The sequence below is a fragment of the Eurypyga helias genome, unplaced genomic scaffold (assembly GCF_000690775.1).
Source record: "Eurypyga helias isolate BGI_N326 unplaced genomic scaffold, ASM69077v1 scaffold29349, whole genome shotgun sequence".
Lineage (NCBI taxonomy): Eukaryota > Metazoa > Chordata > Aves > Eurypygiformes > Eurypygidae > Eurypyga > Eurypyga helias.
In genome coordinates, this window is record NW_010274431.1 from 1 (window position 1) to 21123 (window position 21123).

Below are 21123 nucleotides of genomic sequence, written 5' to 3' on the forward strand. Positions count from 1 at the left end.
GCTCCAACTTTCCCCGTGTTTTTCCTCCCGTACTTGAGGCGCAGTTGCGAGGGATGTTGCGCGTTATGTAAACACTCTGAGCGCTGATGGGGACTTGGCTGTGGGCGATCTTATTCTTAAATGGTCAAAAGCCGGGCAATTGTGGGTGGATATTTCTGAGGGTCCTCGTAACTGGGCTGACAGGCCAAATATTTAGCTGTTTCCCGGACTACAGTGAGTGGACTTAAGCTGGTGGGGGGGAGGGGGCACATGTGTATTCCCCATATACGTGGGATGTGCCGTAATTCTGAGTGGGTTTGCATCTTCATGCTGAAAGCTCAACTGTTGCTGGTTATGCTGGTTGTTTTGAGGCTGAAGACTGCCTTGTGGGTGCCGACCATGCAGGGAAGCAACGTGTGCCTGTTCCACAGACCCTTCCTTGTGTTGCCCTGGGTGCAGGGGGTTTTCCTGTCGAGCTGCATGCAGCAGTGGGCTGGGATGCAGCAGCAATGGCTTGGGGTCAGTCAAGCTTTCCCCTCTAGTATCAAACCTCTTTGCTCCATATGGATTCAGTCTGGCTCGCAGCAGTTTGAATAAAACTCCCAACGGGTGAAAGGTTTGAATTACTGCCTGAAATGCCATACGCACTGTGCAACAGTTGGTCTGTGCCCGCTCAAGTGCAGATGGATTGGGCTGTGGTGTTCCTACTCCACAATCAGGAAGGGAAAACGTGGCTAATACAATCCAGATCGTTGACTTCGGAAGATTTAGTGACTCGAAGTCATGCGTGGAGTAGCGTGCATGTGTGGTAGCTGTTCATTTTATTTATTAATGATGGCCACTACCTGTGCATGGGTTTTATTTCTTAAATGTGCACTTTGTTATTTGTATTTGAGTTTCTTTTCTTGTGTTTGGAGATTTCCCTGGTGTCCCAGGACTTCCAAACCTGTTGAGTCAAAAGACTCGCTGACTCAGAGCCCAGTCCAAAGGCCCACATCGGAACTGCTTTCCTTGCAGGGTTCAGCTGCGTGAGCATGGGATGCAGCGTGAAGCCTGTATCCATTTTTTTCCCCTCAGTGGTTTCTCTTTGGCTAAGTTAATGGGCTACCAGGCACTGGGGTTTTTGTTTATTTTCTTAACCTCTACTTTAAGCCCGTTTCCTCACACAGCAAATACTCCAGGTTCTAAGTGCTCACTGGTTTTGCTGGTGTAAGGTCACTGCCCGAAACAATAACGGTATTGCATCGCATCGTGACTATTGCGAAGCGTTGGTTGTCCATCACTGGTTGTTCAGCGAGTGGGAAAAACTGGTGACGTTGATCAGGCCAAGAATTCTGTCCTAACAGGACCCTTGACAAAACAAAAAGTTGAAAGTTGAGTGCTACAGATATCAGCGACTTGAAATGGTGCAAATGTGTAGCGATCAGTGTGTGTGAACCAAAACGGAGATATTGTGGAAGTGAAAAACAATTCTGGTGTTTTCCAGAGCGGGCTGTTACAGGAGTGCTGTTAAGTTAGCTGTTTGCTGAGCTGATTATTTCTAATGCGTTCTTTAAGCCATCTTTTGTTTCTCAGTAACAATTTTTTTCCTTGCTAAAGTACCTTATTCCACCCTGATGTTAACGTGTCTGCTGAGATGAGTTTTTACCCCATCTGCTTGTTTTGCATTGTTGATTAAGCCTTGAAATAGGGACTGATCTGGTTTCCTCTTACAGGGGTTCATAAATTAGGAAGTAAACAGCAAGAGTAACTTTGGTTTGCCTTTGCAATCATGGGGTGGAGCCTAAGTGTGGGAAATAGCAAGTCTTAGAAAAATATATTAGTCCTGAACACCATCATTGGAGGGTGGAAAAGCCCTTGTGAAGAACACTGAAGGGGCAAGGACTTGGTCGGTGTGTTTATTTGGTGACTTGTTGGAGCTGCAGGTCTGGGTAAGAACAGCTGGATGGAGGAGGTGTTCTGGGGCTGATAAACAGGGTGATGTAAATGACAGCTAGAGTCTGTGGCTGTAAACGAGGGGAATGACGCGTCTTATTCATGGCACTGTCAGTCATCTTCCATCATTTAAACAAATCTGTGGTGATATGGGGTAGACTAGAACATGGGAAAATCAAGTTCAAGTGAAGAAATTATCTCAAGCCCTGGCAGCCCACAAATGCCAGTGCAATTCAGAGTGAGACTTGCAAACCATGATGTCCTGCTATTGCGTGGTGCGAGGTCTTGGTGTAATTTTACAGTAACTCTTCTTGTAAAGGCGATGCAGACTGAGCGTTACAGTATGGCAGTGTGAGAGGATGGCCAGTCACCTGCAAAGGTGGCGGATTTCGGATTAAATGTGAAAGCAAGGTCCCAGCTCCTCTCCTACTGTGTGTATGTGCACCAGGGGAGAGGTAACAGTCCACCTGCCTGATCCCAGTACCTACTGGTGTGGTCCAGGAACCCATTCTGGAAGAAAGCACTTCTTCAGCAGTTTCCTCTAAGGATGAGCTGGTCTCTCCTGATAAATTGCTGAAATGGACAGTATTGAGTTGAAGTGTCTTTTTTGGTACTAGAAAGCAGGCTCAAAACAGGACCCAGGTATCCAGAACTGTTGTCTTGTACCTGCCCTCTGAGGAAGCAGTCTGAAGAGGAGGTGTAGCCCGTTCTGGTTGTTTTGTTGACTGCTGTGATGCTGTGCATGGTAATTCTTCAGTGCTTAGCGTACTCCTTAGGAGTATCTGATGTGTCAAGTGGCACACCATAGCGTGAGTCTTTGAGACGTTATTGCCACATAAATATAAGATAGTTGTAGGATTATGTCTTAAAGACGGGAGGAATCTCAAGATCCCGTGGGAGGTGGGATGATGAGGGTAGTGGCTCTGTAGTAGCTGGTAGACGAGCTGCTCACTCGCCTGTGGGTGAGTGTGAGGGAAGGCAGCTTCACCAAAGCAGCTTATGGAGACCAGAGGGGTTTAGAGGTAGAAAATGGTGTGCTGCTAGAAAGTTATGTAAATGCAACGTTTCTGTCACAATGCAAGCATGATATTAATCAGGCTTTGTAAAAATCTGCCTTACAGTACATTCCAAATTGGTTTCTTCTGCTGCTGAGATAGCACCTTCACTGTTTTCTGTTGCTTCAGTAGCCTGGAGCCTTTTTTCTGCTTCTTTGGTGTGGCAGTGCAGATGTGTTAAAAGCCATCGAGCAGTTTCATATAGTGGCCCACAGTGGGTACAGACAGGTACTGCTTTTCTGGGTGCTGTACAGGACAAGACTTGAAAAGTCAGCAGGCAGTATCTGTGGGCTGCTAAGCTGGATCCTATCTGTGTCCATAGCTATTCAAAATGATTCCTGTGCTCTTCCGCTGTGCATCTCCCAGAGGCTGCTGCAGGAGGCAGGATGCCAAACAGCACAAGCTTTGATCTGGCTCAATATTCCTTTCTGATTTCTGTTCCCTGTGGACACTACAAAAGCACTACAGCAATTATTGCCTGGGTCTCTGTCTTGGCACAGACGGACAGTGGATGGGTGTGGAGGCAGAACCCTCTTTCCAGGGTGCTGCAACTGCTCATGAGATTGGCAGAGGTAGCCGCAGGAAGTGTGTGTTATTGTTGCTTGTTCTGTACCTGTTGAGAAAGTACATTTCCAAGTCTTCAGAACGGTTGTGTTTTATGGGACCAAAATCCTTTGGAGGAAAATAATTAAGCTACAATGAAAACTACAGAAACTGTAATTCAAATGAGGAAAGCAGCAAAATTCTGCTGTGGATTCTGAATGCAGAAGAGTTTTATTTTCATAGTTGTGGTTTTGGTTAAGCCTATCAAAACTTAGATCAGGACTTATTTTTCCTTCCTAACAGTGTATATGAAGAATAAAATATCACTTCATATCTAAGCAAGTTAACCCTCTAGAGAGAAAAATGTCTTAAAAATGTGCATGGAAGTGTGCATTATTTTAATGATTTACAGCTTGTGGCAGTGAAACTGCATCCTCACATGCCAGAATGCCAATGTGAGGAGTGTCGCAGAAAGCTGAGTGTTCCTATCTTGCTAATGGTTCAGCTGAATGACTTATCAAGGGATGGTGAATAGCTCTGAGAAAACTCAATGCCAGGTGAAGGAAATTTCTGGGCTGGAATGTTAGATCATGTTTCTGCTTTTGGAGTAATCTGTTCAGCTGTAAGGAAAGAGGCTTGGATACTGGATCCAAATGTAATGATGTACACAAATAGTTCGTTCTCCCCTCATACCTGCTGTGTGCATGATGTCTGCAGTCAGAAGATGGTAATCTGTGTGAGATGTAAGAAATTTCAAATCACAGTAGGACAAAAATGACTACCCTGAAAGGGCTGTAGCTTTCTTTTCTTAACGTATAGGAATTTTTTAGTAGCGGTTTAGTATGAAAGTTTTATATTTCTTTTGTGCCTTGGCCCATCCTATCCACTAATTCAGCAATCTGCCAAGAAGCTCTGAAGAAAAAAGTTTTGACTGCAGTCCAGATACGCCCTGTCTGCACCCCACTCCGAGAAGAGACGCATGGACGTGGAGACTGATACATACCTATGTTGGCTGATGATGCTTGATCTAAAGGGTTAATCAAAAACTTATGATTAAAATAAGTCTGCAATCCTTGACCACTCCTTCATCTGTAAGGGTTAAGTGGATTCAGTTGCTAATGCTCTTTATGAGATAAGGTGGTATGGTGTTTTGAACCTTTGCTTCAGAGAAATGACTCGTGCTTGCAGTCTGGAGAAATTACTGTTGGGGGGCCAACACATACAAGAGCCTTCATCCGTAAAGGAGCCCAGCCCATCAGGTATTTTTAGGTCAGCAGGGCTCAAAGTAGGTCCCCTGGCCACCAGTGGTTCTCCACACGTGCTTATCATGTGCTGGTAGTGGCTCCTCCTCTTTGGCTGCTTGTCACAGGCACTTAGGTTTTAGTCTGCAGACCTGGCTGCCTGCTGAGGCGTCTAGGAAGGAAGAGCAGCGAGCTTACCCTTGCGAGGGTTGCTGCATCTGGAAGACAAGGGAAGACTTAGAAGCCTTCAATAGGAGAGACTTGCTAGTGGAAGAAAAGCGTTGACTTCATTGCCGGTGGGGACCCCAGGCTACCAGGAGACATCCAGCAAAGCCCAGTCGTGGCAAACGACACCGCTGACGCCATGGAGGACAGAGAGCCCCCACCAAGGTGCGGTATTGGCAAAGGGAGGAATGAGTGGTGTAGGACATGGGAAGGGTAGAAATGCTGGGCAGGTAGGGTCAGAGGGAGATGAGCAGAGGCAGGCAGGTGGAGGCTAGTGAGACAGACTAACAGAAGCAAAATACTTTGGTAAATCTAGGGAGTATTGCATTTTCCAAGGAGTATGTGTCTTGCAAGGAAGGAAGCTTGGAGGCTTGATGTGAAAAACGGGGATGTGGGAGATGGCCCATTCCATGGTGAAGCCTCAGTAGATATACAGTCGTGCAAAATGAAATTGGGACTGTTGTGTGCCCTCTTTTTCCCTGGCCATTTTTCTTCCTTGGCCAAACTCCATTTGGTGTTATAAACCAAGCTTGCTCTCTCTCTCTCCCTTTCTCCATGACATTGGTTGCCTTGGTTCTTTTGGCATGTTCCAACTCTCTCCTTCTAATAGAAATATGCTGGAAAACATTGTGTGCTTGTAGGGGCCTCGTCCAGAGGCTGACGTCTAAGCTGCCTTCTCCTGTCAGGGTTAGAGCCAGTAAGTACGAACTTCAGTAAGTATCAACTTCAGTAAGTGCTTCTTTCTTTTAATGGGATTAAAAAGATGCTGTCAGGTCATACTTGGTTCGAAACAATTATTTTTTTCTTCTGACACTGTATCTCTAATAGATTTTCTTTTTTCAGCTTTCTGCAGGTGCCTGCCGGTAGGACCCATCAGTCGTGTTTCTTACCTCAGGCTGATAGCTGCTGTATGAGATACTGCTGTCAGCGTAACTTGTGCCTAGTGTGTTGTTATGGGGCTGTTACTTTCGACCTGAATTTTCTGTAACTAGGTTGTCTGGTTGCACTGGGCAAATACAAAATGCATTCTTTTGGAGGAGAAAAGCATGTCATGGGTGTTTGTTTTCCTGTATTGAGGATTTATTGAGGTTTAAGTTAAAAAAAAAAAGTTATTTGGTATCTGGTTTTCCCTTTTTCTTAAACTGACTTTTGTTGCATGTAGGAAATAGTAACTTCTGAATAACTTGTCATTAATATGGTGAAAAAAAAATTAAAAATTATTTGTCTGTGGAGTGGCAAATCGTATTAATAGAACATAATTAACTTGGCCATTGTCTTGCTGAATGAATTTACACGCCTCTTCCAACTTCCTCCAAGAAAAGGGGGAAACGTGCTTGATTAGATGTGCAGTGAGGCTGATTTTCCTCCCTTGAGAGAAGACGGATGGTGTGGACCAGTGGATGGGGATTCAGGAGACCTGGATTCAAATCTGGGCTCTGAGCCTGACCCACTGCCTGTCCTTGAGAAAGTCATAGCACAGTGCTGCATCCTCCTTCCACAGGCTCCATCTTGCCTGTTCAGATGCAAACTATAGAAAATCTGCCACATTATAAGCGTTAGAAGGAAAAATGCTTTCTCTGAGAAAGTAAATTTCTCCTCTTTAATCTAACGGTTCATCAAGTGACAATTTGTCAGCAGATAGCGGGCTCCTGGGCATGAAAGGTTGCAGTTAAATGGAAAACAAGATCATGTGGTAGATAAACGTACCATGCTGATATTTTTTTTAATGTGTAATCTCTGAAATGTAACTACATGTGCATAAAATTAGCAGTGCTGAACCCTCTGAAAGCCTAATGTGATTCCTGAGCTGCTTCTTGCTTGCAGGCCTGTGAGGGCGAGGATCCTGATGTTCGAGATATGTGGCTATGGGTCCCCTGTGCTGCTGTTGTTTTCCATGCGCGACAAACAGCGTTGGTGGTTGAAAAAAATGCAGGATTTCAGTTTGCTGTTGACTTGGTGCTCAACTGAGTGAATGAACTTCCCTGAGGTGGACCGCTCTGTGCGTGCCGCTTAGCCCAGCTGCCTGAGCCCTGCTACCCAAAATCCCTTGTATCTGGCTCTGCCTGGTGTGTGTGAAGAGCTCCTTTCAGATTTGCGAAGTCAGAAGCTTTGCAAATGGCAGTGCTCCGTCCTGCAGCCCCAGAAGAGTGATTATTCACTAGATGATCTTTTAAATAGAGCACTTCCTCCTTGCTTTGGCTGTTTTAATGGGATTCTTACCAATCTTTCTCACAGCCCTCAGGGAGGAAACCTTCCTTTTTTATAGAAATAAGAATGGGAAACATCAGGCTTTGGTTTCAGTTTTTTAAAAAAATTAGCTGCACCTGTAAAAATAGATGCCGAATGCTGGGTGGGTGTTATCCAAAAAAACATAGAAATTATTAGAGAAATGTTGGATCAAGCCTACAGGACCAAATTTTCAGCCAAGTAATCTTGTTGTGAAGTTTGGATTTAAGAAATTATTTAAGCACTGGACTTAAATCTAGGGAGTCAGGTCTTGGGTGCATTTAAAAAAAAGTTAGCTTGCTTGGCCTAATATACAAATATTAAGGACCCAGTTCCATTTGATTCAAACACACTGACTTACTTGCTCTTGTGGGTTCTCAGTTGCTCACGTCTTGATTTAATACTACCGCTATCTGTTGGTTTATGGATGATTCTTCACATGCGTGACAATAGCTTATGCTATTAAGCAGTCCTTTGTTTGCTTTTTTGCTGTGCCTCTACTCAATCTCTGACCTTTTTTTTATGTTAAAAACTGAAGCAACATTTAACTCTGGCGTTTCCTGTCTGCAGGAATGAAGTTGGAACAGTTAAGTACAGTTTGAGTTTCTATTCTTACTGAAACAACCTAAATAGTGAAAAAGACTTTCATAAAGTGCTGCTCCAGTTTCTGTAGCAGTACATATAAAATTGCCAGTCTCTATTTAATTGAGCACTAAACCACAGTGAAAATATGATAATAGAGAATTGAGTACATCATGGTTTGCAAGGCACAGCAAGGAGCTTTTTTGCTCAAAACAAACATCATTAGAACCATCTTAAAAAGATTAAGTAATTTGTGTCCCAGTTGCTGGAAATCAAACCGTAGGCAATAAGACATATTTGGTCTCGTTTATTTTACAAATAGGATTTGCAGTCATAGGTTAAAGAATTAAAATCCCACACAAAGCAGATACGTAAGACATGGTATCAGCAAAATAGCTTCAGATTCTTTGAGAAGACTTTCAGCATTAAATTGCTTGAGATGAAAAATAGCATACTGCAGAAATGTTGTTGCAAACAGTCCCCATAAGGAGGGACTTCAAAGGGGGCCTTGACTTTGCTATTCAAGGAAAGCAAACTTTTCAGCATTGCTCTGAAGCCTGTTTTTTCTAACGTAGCATCAAGATCTAGATGAGTGATGGGAGAAATTAGCATGAAATGTTTACAAAGCAGTTGCATTTCCCATTCTGAGAGTTTCAAAAAGCAGCTGTCTCATTAAGGTATTTGATATTTAACAGTCAGTTTGATTTCTAAGTGTTTTCACTGTTAATTCTGCGTTAACTACCATTATGGAATGTGTTTTCATGAGAAAATGGATTGAAATGTCTCAGAGTTGAATTTCAGTGACTATATCAAATTTGTACTGGCTTATTCAAGGCTGTCAGGATACGCATAAGATCTACTTATGCCCTAAAATATGACTGAGACCTTTCAATCTTCCTCAAAGCCAGTTATGAGGGAGAGTCTGCAGAACTTCACCTTTGGTTTGGAGAGGAATGGTAGTGCCTGGTGGTAAAGGGCCTCCTGCAAACCTTGCCTAAGTGCTTAGTTTGCAGTTCAAGATTGGTTCTCTTCACTGGCTTTTGCTATATGAAACGCAGATTGTTTTGCGGGTATGCACAAGATAATCTATAAGTAAGAAAATAATAAAAAATTATGCCCATGATTCTGGCACTTTGTCTTCAGTCACAAGACCAAACTCGTGGTCTTGTGATACAGATTTGTGTTTGCCAAAGCAGTCCAGAATAGTAGGGGAAAGGCAAGTCATAAAACTTCTGAGGTAAATAGAAAGTTTTCGTGGGTTTAATTCACAGCCTGGATTTAGCTAATGCCTTTTCAGATCCGGACCTACAGAGCAAAGCTAAAGACTGGCAAAGTGAAAAAGCAGTGCCTTGCAATTCACATGACTTTCAGCAGGTTTCTTTATTATTGGGGGAGCAGGTTTCTGTATTTTTTGGGGAGCATCATCTTAAACAAGGACTTAATTTTATTTTCCTGTGAAGATAAGCCGTATATGAAACATACTTAAAGATGCACTGACTTTTAAATAGATAACATACATAAGGAAGTCATTGCCAACATAATTAAAAGAATTCAAGCTGTCAGGGCTTAAAAAGTACTGTAGAATGTGTTCATCTTTCAAGTGTTTTTTGATGTCTGGGGAGATACAGTCTACTTCGCAGTGTACAGTCCAATTTTAGTTCATGTTTCATTTCTCATCTTAAAAAATATGTCTGTCTGTCTGCCAAAAATAGTCTTCAGCTTAGTGGGATAAGAACATTATTTTAATAACTTGTGTTGCTGCTGTCGACATTGCTGCCACCTGAGTTAAGCCTCATAATACTGGTTGGGAGAAACCTGACTCACTTCTGCTAGATCAGTATGCTAGTACTGCCATGCTGCTATCATTTCCTGATCAGAGTACTACTTCATCTTTGATTTTGCAAGTAAGTTTACCTAGAAGGAATCTTTTTTCCCCCCTCCAGTGTTTGTGGAAAAGGATGACACTGCTCCGTGGCCGGGAGACTGCTGTGTTACGCCTGGATTGTGATGGATTTTTGCAGGGCTCCTCTCTTGTGAGGATGTGAGAACACCATTAAAACTCGGATTGTGCCTAGCCATAACTGCAGATGTTCTCTTGGGGCTGTCCCTCCTCCAGTATTAATCAATTGCTCTTGGTGCTGGCATATCTAAAATAAATTGCAGAGCAATGGTTGTATTTGTCTGCTGAGCATAACTGCTTTTTGAGTGGGGTGGTTGTGCTTTCAGCTGCAAAAGCCATGTACTGAGAGTGTGTGTGAGGATCGCCCTGCACCGTACTTCCAGGCCTCACCACCTGTCTTTGGCCTAGGTGGTGCGGGAAGGGCAGCATCTCCCCCTGGACTGAGGGGATGTGCACAGATGCTTTGGCTGCTGTGTCCAGGAGGGAACCTGTTCTGCAAGTCCCTGTGCTCTGCCTGTGAGATAAATATGCCAAGGTTGACATTTCTAGTGCCTCAGCTCCAGCTGAAGATCCCCATGGAGGTGTGATTTCAGGGGGATTGGCATGGTCAGTGGATGTTGACTGAGCTGGTTTTAAAAGATTTTTCAAACTGGGAACCTGGGAATTTTGCTTTTGAAAACCTTCCAGTTTTCCTTTTTGTCTCAGATATCCCAGTTGTCCTCATCAGAGGTGGAAAATACGCACTTCGTGGTAGCTGATCGTTTAGTGCTTAATGCAAATAATGGATCAATTAGTGGAGTGATTTTGTCAGGTGTCATGAGTTCCTTGCGAGGAGACTACTAAAGCAGCTTTGAAGTAAGCTAAATCAGTTTAGAAAATATTCTCTTTACTTGTAAATCTCGTATGTAAGGAGGCCTGTTGGGTCATTTAGTCCCTTACTCCATCTGCCAGTTCAGCATGTTCCTGAGCACCAGCCAACCTCAGAAACAGTGTGTTTGAAGATAAACGTGGACTGACTTTTGGTATTCAGTTATTCAAGAACGTAATAGATGCAGACAGTGTTCATCATAGCAGTTTTGACTGTGGGTGAGCCTTAGGGTAAATAGGTATTTTACAAGAGGTTTACCCTGCTTGGAGTTGGCAGGATGCTTCATGAGAGCAGCGGAGACACGCTCCATGCGACTATCTCCTATTGGGCTGGCGATAACGCCGCGCCAATTGGCGTTCAAACAGCATGCAAAAAGAATACAAGAACGGGTGAGTGAGGACGTACATGCTGAATACTGCCTGCCTGAGAAAAGCCTTTAAAAATAACCTTATTGTAGCCAGATCGACGCTTTCTAAGTTTTGACTCCAGCAAAGCTGATGACCAGCAGGAAGCGTGAGCAGCCCGGCTCTCCTGTTTGGGAATGGGAGAAGTTGGGGTTCAGCGGTGCTGCCGGAAGCTTGCACCCTGAGATGGACAGAAGCAGAACCTGACTCTGCAGCGATGGCTTTGCGAGCTTGCCATGAAAAATTTAAAAAGGATCTGGTGAACAGACTGGCAGTGAATGGCAACCATGCCATGTACCTGAACTACTTCAGACAAAACTACCTTTCTGTTGTCTGTAACCATATAATGGTTATAGGTAAAGTTGCTAACCATGTTATAAATGGAAATGTCAATAAAAGGCTAAAGGGCTTATTTTAGGCGTTTTTACTGTCACAGTATACAACTCTCTTATGTCGCAGTTACAGTATCAGGGCATACAACATGGTATGTGGGCATCGTCCTCACTAAAGAAAATACAAGAAAATTGAGGCTGTATTCTGGAATTTAATGGAGAAATTTGATTGTCCTTGGGTCCGGTTTTGGTCAATGGTCTGAGAATTTTTTTTGTCAAGAAAAAACTTTGTCTCTTCCCTAATGGAAGTCAGTAGTTTTGACCTTCACATTCTCTTGGGAACAGCTGTGGTGAACATCTGCCTCTTCTAAAGGAAAAATGACGTAGTCCAGTAAAGTAATTCACCCTGCCCCAAATGGGATACCTTAAATGCCATTGTAAAAAGGGGTTGTTTGGAAGGGTCTACGTTTCTTGTTAACTTGGATACCTTTTGCTTTGGGCTGTATTAATTTAGGGCTTAAATGGTTTTTAACATGAAGTTCATAGTGAACTTCAAAGTTGGGAAATAAGGAAAGCTGTATTTCTCGTGATGCTAATTCAGACTCAGCATATTTCTGTATGTTTCGTGGCATATATCTTAAAATAGGTAGTGATTTTTTTTTTCTCTCCACTTATCAAGAGAGAATGGGAATGGACTGTGTGACATATGCAGTGGCTGAAAGACTTGGCATTAAACAAGCAACATGAATCCAAGTGGTTTGCTTCTGTATGCACACAGATTTGATTTCAGAGGAGCTGACACTTACTTACCCTGCATGTGAACTTGGACTGGTATCTTTTGTTTTGATGAATTTATTTTTAATTGTACAAATGACATAGGCATTACAGGCATGAGAATGTCTATAATGTGCTTTGACTTAGTTATTGTTAATACTACCACCACCACCAGTCCTTTGGGGGTGAAGCAGTGAGGAGGGATAGCCGTTTCCAGGTTTTCAGAAGAAAAGTGTAGCTTTAGGTTTTTGCTTGCACTCTCATATCTGCAGTGCATTATCAACATCAGTTTTTAAATCTCCATGAATCTGTCCTTGTTGAGCTCCAGCCTTGCTTAATAAACTTGATCCTTACACTTTCGGTAAACAAGATAATATTTATCCCCTGTACAGTATCAGGGCTCTGCTCTGTAATAAGCATAATTTCCTGCTGCTTAGTTCTCCTCGTTGTAGACCATTTAAAACTGATTTGGGTGTGATGTTGAAGACAGTGAAAACGTGTTCAATTATTTTCCCTTAAATCTGTGAGCCTGGTCCTGATAGTGTTCACTGTGTTGCTGCCTGCTGTTTGAAACCTTGAGCATAGAAAGCTGTTCCAGTGTTTTGAACTCGGTGATCAAAACGCATGGCTTAGGAGCATCTCCAAGAAACCAATAACTGGCCTTGGAAAAGACGTTTTTGAGAATCTATTCAGTTGGGATTCTTTTCATCTGGGCTCATGTTGTTTGTCTTTTTCTTTGCTGCTGTGACAGATAGAGACTGGCTTTTCTATTTTTATTTAAATAGCAGGTAGGTCGTGTATCATTTGGTCCAGGATTTGAGGTTTAAAAGGAAATATGGATAGTTCTTAATACCATGGAAGCTGAAAGCACTAAGTGCCTGTCTCCTCAGCATTACATTTAGTAACAGAAGCATTCCTGATCTCTCAGGGATTTAGTTTCCTGTTACGTACGTAGTTTAAAGTATTTGACTCTGAAAAATCTTAAATCTTTGTTTTTTCATGCAAAATTAGAGGTTGGGCATATTCAGTGGGTATTCACCTCATGCTGTCTTTGGGACTGCACCTGTTAGCTGCCCTGGTGTTGGTCATGTCACTATTTTGACATGACCAAAAAATATTGATGTGAATCATGCCAGTGCTTTATGTTACTTACTGTTCCCACAAGCACCACTCCAGCACACCAGAGGACCTTTAAAATATGCTCAAACATGCCTTTGATTTTGACAAAGAACCTGGCAAAGAAATGTGTTGTGATTTAGGGGGTACAAATAATAGGTCTTAAAGGGAGGCAGGTCTCTCACAGGTGGTATGAGACAGGTCGGTACACCTGGACTTGAAATGGCTTGAGAATCTGTTGGGATGAATATGGCTATCCGTAAAAAATCCCACACCGAATGGGATGCCAGGAGCTGCTTGGTTTTCCCCAGTTTATTTTTCTAAGCAAGCATTTTGACATGCTGTGTTTTCTTTGATACCTGAAATTCCAGTGAAAGAACTTACTCAACTTTTGAAACAAATGAACAAACAAAAGCAAAGGGTCGTGTTGTTGTAACCTCCAGTAGCTTATACTGAGAAATTCTGCCTGATAAATAGTAACGCTGTACTTTGTTCTTCTAGGGGCAGTAAGCCAGAGATGACTGACAAGATGTCGAGCTTCCTTCATATTGGAGATATTTGTTCTCTCTATGCAGAGGGCTCAACAAATGGATTTATTAGCACTTTGGGGTAAGAACAGCTGTTCTCTTGTACTGAAAACATCCATAAGGACTAGCAGGGCTCAGCTAACTATCCTGATCCTGACTCCCAAGAAACCCTGGGTAAAGCAAGGTAGATTTATGTAACAGAATTGGCCCTAAATTTAAAAATGATGTGAAGCTAATACAGCATTATTACCATAGATTTTGGGAGGATGGAGAGCATATTGATGGCTATGGTGTGGTGTTGATATCCTTGATGGGGAGAAGGAAGCTGGTCAAGTTAAGGTGTGGGTGGAGGGAATGAAAGAAAATAATTGTCGTGTTGTTGTCTGTCGCGTGTCCATCCATGTGTCCCGTCCTGTCCCTCCCTGCCCCACCCACTCCCCAGTCAGGAATGAACAGGCCCCAGTGCTATCTGCTGATTGGAAAAAAAGGTTGTAGCACAGGCAATGTAAGGAAGCTAAAAAAAAAAGACCCAAACAAAACCAAAAAGCACAGAAGCAGCCCTGAGCCAAACCATTTATATACCACTAACTTACCACTATGACTAGTTTTGTCTTTTCTTACAGTATTTGAGGTTTCTTGTACAAACAAAATTGTTCTCCAGTCAAAGGAGAGCATGTTTTCAATCCTGAGCTTTGCCCACAGCCAGCACCTCAGAACTGATTCTATTCTATGATTCTATAACTGTGGTGGGAGCTGTGCCTTGCTGGCTCCTGCCCTCGGTGTGCGTCCCCGCAGAGCTCCTTTGCGCTTTCTTCTGCAAAGACATGGGAATAGGTGCTCTGCAGGAGAGTGCCTCTTAAGCAGTAAGACCTGTATGCCGCTTGGTTAAAGAAAAAGTAGACGTTCACGTAGGAAAAGGAAGAGTTTGCAGAGAAAAGCTGTGAAATTGAAATAGAGCTCTGACAAGTGACAGGGTATGTTTTATTCTGCTCAACTGCTGCTGAGGAGAAATCTCTCCGAACATCAGAAGCTGGCAGTGGTGCTGTGTACTGATTTGGAAGACCTTGCAGGGGGCTGGATGAGAAGCTCAAGGAGCACATCTGCCACCTTTTTTCAAAGCGGTGAGAAACTTAGAGGGAGGGAAATAGCATGCATGACACGTTGCTGTGGTACTTCAGTACTGAATGAGTAGCAAAGATGCAACCAGGAAGCTTGATGATATGGTGAGTGGGCACGCACACAACATGCTCTTTCTCATTTCCAGTAGCCGTAAGGGCCTCAGGGTGGGTACAGTGACAGCAAATTTTTTGATGCCTACTGTCCAGATGCATCTGATAAGTGGAGCTCCCAAGCAGGGTACAAAGACAGCATCCTGGTAAGTGTCTCGGCAGGAAACGATGGGCTGGAATCTCATCTGAGTGACTCCAAACTAACTTGTAGGTTTAGTCCTCTAGCTATTAGGATTCTGGAAAATAAGGGGGCAGAGAAGGAAGCAGACACTGAAGATGCACCATGATCTATTATAGGAAAGAGAAGAAAATATGGGATGCTTCCAGAAGGGAAAGAAGGTATGATAAAAGCAAGGGATGTAGTAAGTAGGGTTGGTTGAATAGTATTTGGCGAATGTATTTGACAAATTTCCCAGGTACTCGTCAAATATGACATGTGCACTCTGCAGTATTCGATCAGCTGTGTAACTGGCCAAATACTATCTGCTGAAAACTGGCAAAACGAATTGAGCAAACAATACATTTGGCTATTTTTTTTTTCTTCCTAGTATTGAAGCAAGTCTGGCAGTAAATAATTCCAGAACAAGTAGAAAGTTGTTATGTTATGTTTAATCCCATACCGTGCATGATGAACATTATGCAGTGGCTGTGGCTTTTGATGGCATTGCTGAGCAGATATTTTTCACCATGGGTAGTCCTTTTACACATTACAGGCCCCCAGCACATGTATTCTTGAGGCTTGATGAGATGTTCTCATGGCAGGTCTAAAGATCCCTTAGTGCTACACGCATCCTCTTTGATTTGATTAGTACTGTTTTAAGGTAACTGCATTATATAATGGCCACACATCTTCTGAGCCTAATTTAAGCCAGAAATCCCAATTGCTATGTGAAACATGAAATGCATTATCATCTTAATAAGCCTTCATAATCAAATTAGTTTTGTCCCATATTTAATTTAGTCTTTGTCCTGGAGAAAATTAAAGAAGCAAAGGAAAGAATCAGTGTAATTGTACTCTATACCATGTGGAGTTTTGACAGTCTTATGTCATAACAATGTGTAATGACTCGTTCATGTGGTTAATGAAGGTTGAGAAACAGATACCACTATACATTCTAATGTTCTAAATCTTTGAAGAGTGTTCCTCTTCAATATTCCTATGACATGACTGTTGCTTAATTGGGATTTTACTCTTGCTGTTTCCCAAACTCAGTGCTGTCATCATTATGATTACCAGTGTACAATATATCTTTTTTTGTGTGTTGTGCCCTGTAAAATTGTTTTCTTAGTGGTTTGGGAAGTTTTTCTTTACTTTTCAATTTAATCTCAGGATGACAGGGAAATACTGCACTGAGACTATCTCTCTGTGGGATGATCAGAGTAACCCATTTGACTTTCGATTTTTTTTTTTTTTTGGCCCTTTGTTCACTAGAAGCAGGTGTTTCAGTCAGCTCAGATATTAATACTACCATTCTTGCTGGAGCACATATATGTATATATAATACTGTATAGGGAGAAAATCCATGGGGAAAAAACAATTTACTCTGAATGTTTGCATATGCAAATTTTAGATGCATAGAACTGTTGAGTCCACTTGATCTCTCTGATCTCTTAATTTTTATGCACTTCATTATTTTCCGTAATTGTGGTCTCAGAATGCTCCCTGCATGTAAGCAGCCTCTGCAAGGAACAACTCTCATATTCTAGCTCTTGATCTTTCTCAAGTTGATTCTGCATGAGAATGGACCTCTCAAACTTTTAAGACCTTGGAGTTTTACTTTCTACTTTTGCGTAGAAAGCCTCTTTGACAGATTGGTTTTAAGGGGCCAAATTGAGTCATTTAGGATCGACTCAGCAACTACGAAGTGTTTGGTTTGCAGTTGCATTTTCAGCATTTGGAAATAGTGTTTGGTAAAAGTGTGACTCCATGCTGACCTGAAGCATGCAAAGGGCAGAGCAACGGTGACAGGTGCATCATAACTATTGTCTTTATTCTTCGGGCTTTGAATTGACCCTGTGGGTTTTTTGCCGATGTGTATTCACAGGAGGAGCTCTGTCCTGGCATTCCCTATTGAAATTTCTTGGGTTCATTTGTGCAATTCACCTCCTTCCTGGTAGAACAGGAGGAGGTTAGTTCAATCCATTGGCTTATCTTGTGTTTATGACTGGTGAGCAGGAGAGTGTATTTATGCCTTCCTTTCTCTTGGGAGTCAATTTTTCTTGTGGCAGTTTTTGCCTTTTCTTAATACTTGAGGGGTCATAGGGGCAGTGTCCAGTTTGCATAGTCGTCATATTTTCCTGTTCTGTACCCTTCATATAAACACATTTGCAGCATTATTCGAATCTGTCCAAGAGGCAATAATAGTTCTAAGGCTGTCTCTCACCTAACTAGAATATGGGCTGTTCTGTCTGCACCTCAAGGAGGGGACATAAAGATGATTCGGTATACAGGAGCAATGACTTATTTATTGTCCCGCCTATCCGGGAGCATAGCTCTGGGCAACAGTAAAATTAGCTGCATGCTTCTTAGAAAGATTTGGCATAAATTGGCATTTGGGGAATGTCTTCTGCTGAAGTGGCCACTTGGATAAAATATTGCAAATGAGCGACTTTGGTTTTGCTAACAAGGGTGTAAGCACTTGCAAGGGAATTGAATCTCATTTGACTTCCCATTTCTTTGCAGCCTTGTGGATGATCGGTGTGTTGTACAGCCAGAAGCAGGTGATCTTAACAACCCACCCAAAAAATTCAGAGGTAAGTGTATATGCTGGTTTTAGTCAGGACAAACCACAACGTTTTATTAGCTTATTTCCCTTCTGGATGGAAGAAGTCCTTCATTTTGTGCAATCATGTGCAACTAATTTCGACTTCCACGCTTCCTATAGAATATTTTAGTCTCATCGTCCATGAAGGGCAGCTCACAAGGAAAAAAACAAACCCTGTCCTAGAGAAGAGAAAATGAAAAGGAACAAATGTTTGGAATACCCATTATTGTTTGACCTCATTCAGTATTAACTACATTTGACTTACTTTCATTCAGGAAACGTATGCTTAGTGATAAGAAATTAATGCCTGTTTCTTTGCACAGTTTGGCTAAGGCTGGTTTGTTGAAGAAAAATCTCAAACAGGAAGAGAAGCACTAACTGGGATTTTGTTTGGAAAAATCTCCTTGAATTCTTCTTTTACCCCTTTGTTGCATCTTTTAGCCAAATATTAAAAAAACTGGTATAACTTTTATTGCTGTTCTCAGATGTAGCTGAACTGTTTGTCTTGTTTCTTTGTTGGATGTATCTTGTTATGCTTTGCCTTTATCAGGGGCTCAGAATTACCATAGTTCCATTCAGGCTTGGCCAGAACTGCAGGTGATTGCCCTTGAAAATAATGTACCTTCTGTGCTGCTGGTTTTTTTTGCTGTTCTTTGTTGGTTTTTTGGTGGGTTGTTTAGGGATTTTGCCATGACATAAAGATGTCTCATATAATGAAACTCTCTTTTTAAAATACTGCTGAAGTCTTAAGTTCTTGTTTTTTCTCCCTTTTTACTGGAAAACTGAATAACTAATGATTCAAATACTGAAGAGGCAACCTGGGAAGTTTTAGCATTCAGTGTTAAGCCCTCCATAAAGAACAATGGTGTTACGTGAACTAGAGCCCTGACTCTAGGCATTTCTTGGTGTTAAAATCATATGAAGGAATAAAGCCAGATTTGACTGAGACTGCTGGGTATACAAGTAGGGGAGGAAAGAGAGGGAGAGAGAAGAATGAGAAAAGGCAGTTCTTGCTAGCACAGTTTAGGAACTGCAAGTACAGAGAGACATTTGTCTGACATAAAACATTGTGGTTAGACATTGTAAATGTTCTCATATTACTTATAATTTATACATGGAGAAAGAATGGTGTGAACCTTTTCCAACCTTTGCAGTTACTTCACTAAAGCTTTCATGGGGAGTTTATGCTTAATGGTAAATGGCAACAAAAGTCATAAAATTTTAGCAGGCATTTCTGTTATTTATACACATGCTTTATAAGTGTAGTCTAAGATAAAATGCTTTCCACGATAAATGTTAGACGAAGTAATAATGAAGTTCATCGCACCATCTTCAACACAAATGGAAAATACCCCTTTTTTATTATGAAGCAAAGGCACCCAGAGGCTTGTCTGGCGTGTTGCACGGGAAGTCTCTGGCAAAGTCAGGGACTGCAGCCATTTCTCTACAGTCTTACTTGGTGTGTTTAATGACCCTTTGTAAAAATACCTTCCTTGCAAACGGAACACAAGGTCTTCCCAAAGGTGCATTTATCCAAACAACATGTACATCTGGGGATATAAAGCAACCATGGGCATCTGGTGAATGTAATTCAGTAGTCCCACTATTTAGTTTTGTCATATTTGAGATGTAGTCTACATTGCCTTGGGCAGTGTCACAGATCAGTAGCACAAGACACGTTTCGTACAGTAGCAGTGCGGGGTGGGAACTGATGGGGCAATGTTCTGGTATCTACCTAGTTCTACTGAACTTGTACGTGGTGCCCACGTTTATTCAGTGATTTTGTGTGGTTCATACTAGTCATGACAGCTGGTGGGATTGCTGCAGTTTGAGGCCTGAGGAAGTGTGATTTTGGTTTGCACTCAGGTGCAAAACACTGACGCTTGCAGCAGAGGATTAACTTTTGAAAATACCATCAGAGCGGGACCAAAATTAATCAAATGTAAGTGACTTACATTGTAGCTTTACACAGTACTAGGAAAATGCCTCTATGCTATAACCTAGTTCATATCTGTGTGCAAATCCTCTTTCAAACGAGCTGTGCTATAAGGTGTCCAGATGCAGGTCAGCCAAATCTGAAGTCACCTTCTGGAAGGAACGTGGAACGTGTGACTTCGTGGCCAGTCTCAAGGATCTCGCTTTGGGTATTATTTTTAAGAAATGTAATTCTAAGCTTCTCTGAGCAGATCTGTCTTCTGTGGGCAGATGTAAAACAGTCGTAAATATAATATTCATACTTAATCGAAGTGGTGAGAGATATCTAGAAGCTAGATTCACTGCTTAAAGAAAATTCAGTGTGAAACTAAAGCATTTATATCCAGTGGCAGAATTAAGCTATCCTGCTTTTTTCCTAGCCATGGGTGTTTCAGGTTTTAAAAAGTCTTGTTGCCTAGGCTACGGTTAATCAGTTGCATCTCCTGGCAGCAGCAAGGTCCTTGTCTAGAGGGTGGTGGGTTTTCCTTCCCCTCTGCTCTAGACCCTTGGAATACAGCAGAGTTGCTGTGCACGAAGCAGTTGTGTGTATGCACCATCCCTCTTCCTGGGGAGGGCCTTTCTCACACGAAAGGCAGTTGACAGTAATACTTAGCCGTGAGGATATGCTGTCACTGATAACCTGCTTGTGGTGTGAAAATAGTCCCTGCCTGAGAAATGTGTTTCAAAAAGCAAGCGCTTCGTAGCTGAAATGGAGGTGGGTTTTGAGTGCTAGTAAGTTACGCCTTTTAAAAGTGTTGGCTCTGAGCTGTCCTAAGGAGAATTCAGTGAGGGAGGCTTGATGTGTGTTTGGATGAACTGGGCTGAACAGAGTGATTTGCAGCAGCATGACTGGAGTCAGAGATGGGAGTGATAGAGCCTTTCGGGCTGCTTAGAGGAAAATGCACAGAGGTATCCTGAGGACACGAGGGCTGGCTTTGTTGACAAAAGTTGTAGAAGAAGTAGGCTGACAGACTGATGTGGTGGTAGAGGAGCCCTGAGAGGGGTGAAATGCAAGAGGAGACTGATGGTAAGATGGGATAGAGTTTAGATAAGATTTGGTGCGTGGTGTAAAAGTATAAATGAGTCATTAAAAAAAAAACCCTAAACCTTGGAGGGTGTATTAGATGGAAAAAACCTGAAGTGTTGGAGTTGGAAAAACTCTAAAGAAAAGTATCAGTCCAGCACCCTATGTGTTTTTACTAGTAGTTATTTCACATATTAAATGCTGTTGTGCCTCTAAGTCATTAAAATATTAGTTTGAGCACTTGAAGGGGTGCAGTGTGGTGGATTTTTTCCATTCCTTTTTCCCGTCCCAATCAGTAGATGGCACCTGAAGTTAGGGGCTTGAGGTTGGATGATAATTATGGTCTGTGAGATTTCAGTGGGTTTTTTACTTTGGCTTTCTGAATGCACTTTAAATACGGTGGTTCAGATGCGGGTTTGGGGGG

At 42.3% G+C, this 21123-nt stretch overlaps 1 protein-coding gene across 1 annotated transcript in view; it reads left to right on the forward strand.

Annotated features, from left to right (window-relative positions):
- Window positions 1–13697: 13697 nt before the first annotated feature.
- The window catches only part of ITPR1 (inositol 1,4,5-trisphosphate receptor, type 1), a 162150-nt gene continuing 154724 nt past the window's right edge, over window positions 13698–21123 (forward strand). Inside the window, 2 exon segments of the mRNA XM_010159814.1 lie at window positions 13698–13789; window positions 17620–17690. Of these exon segments, the coding sequence (XP_010158116.1) occupies window positions 13698–13789; window positions 17620–17690 (163 nt within the window).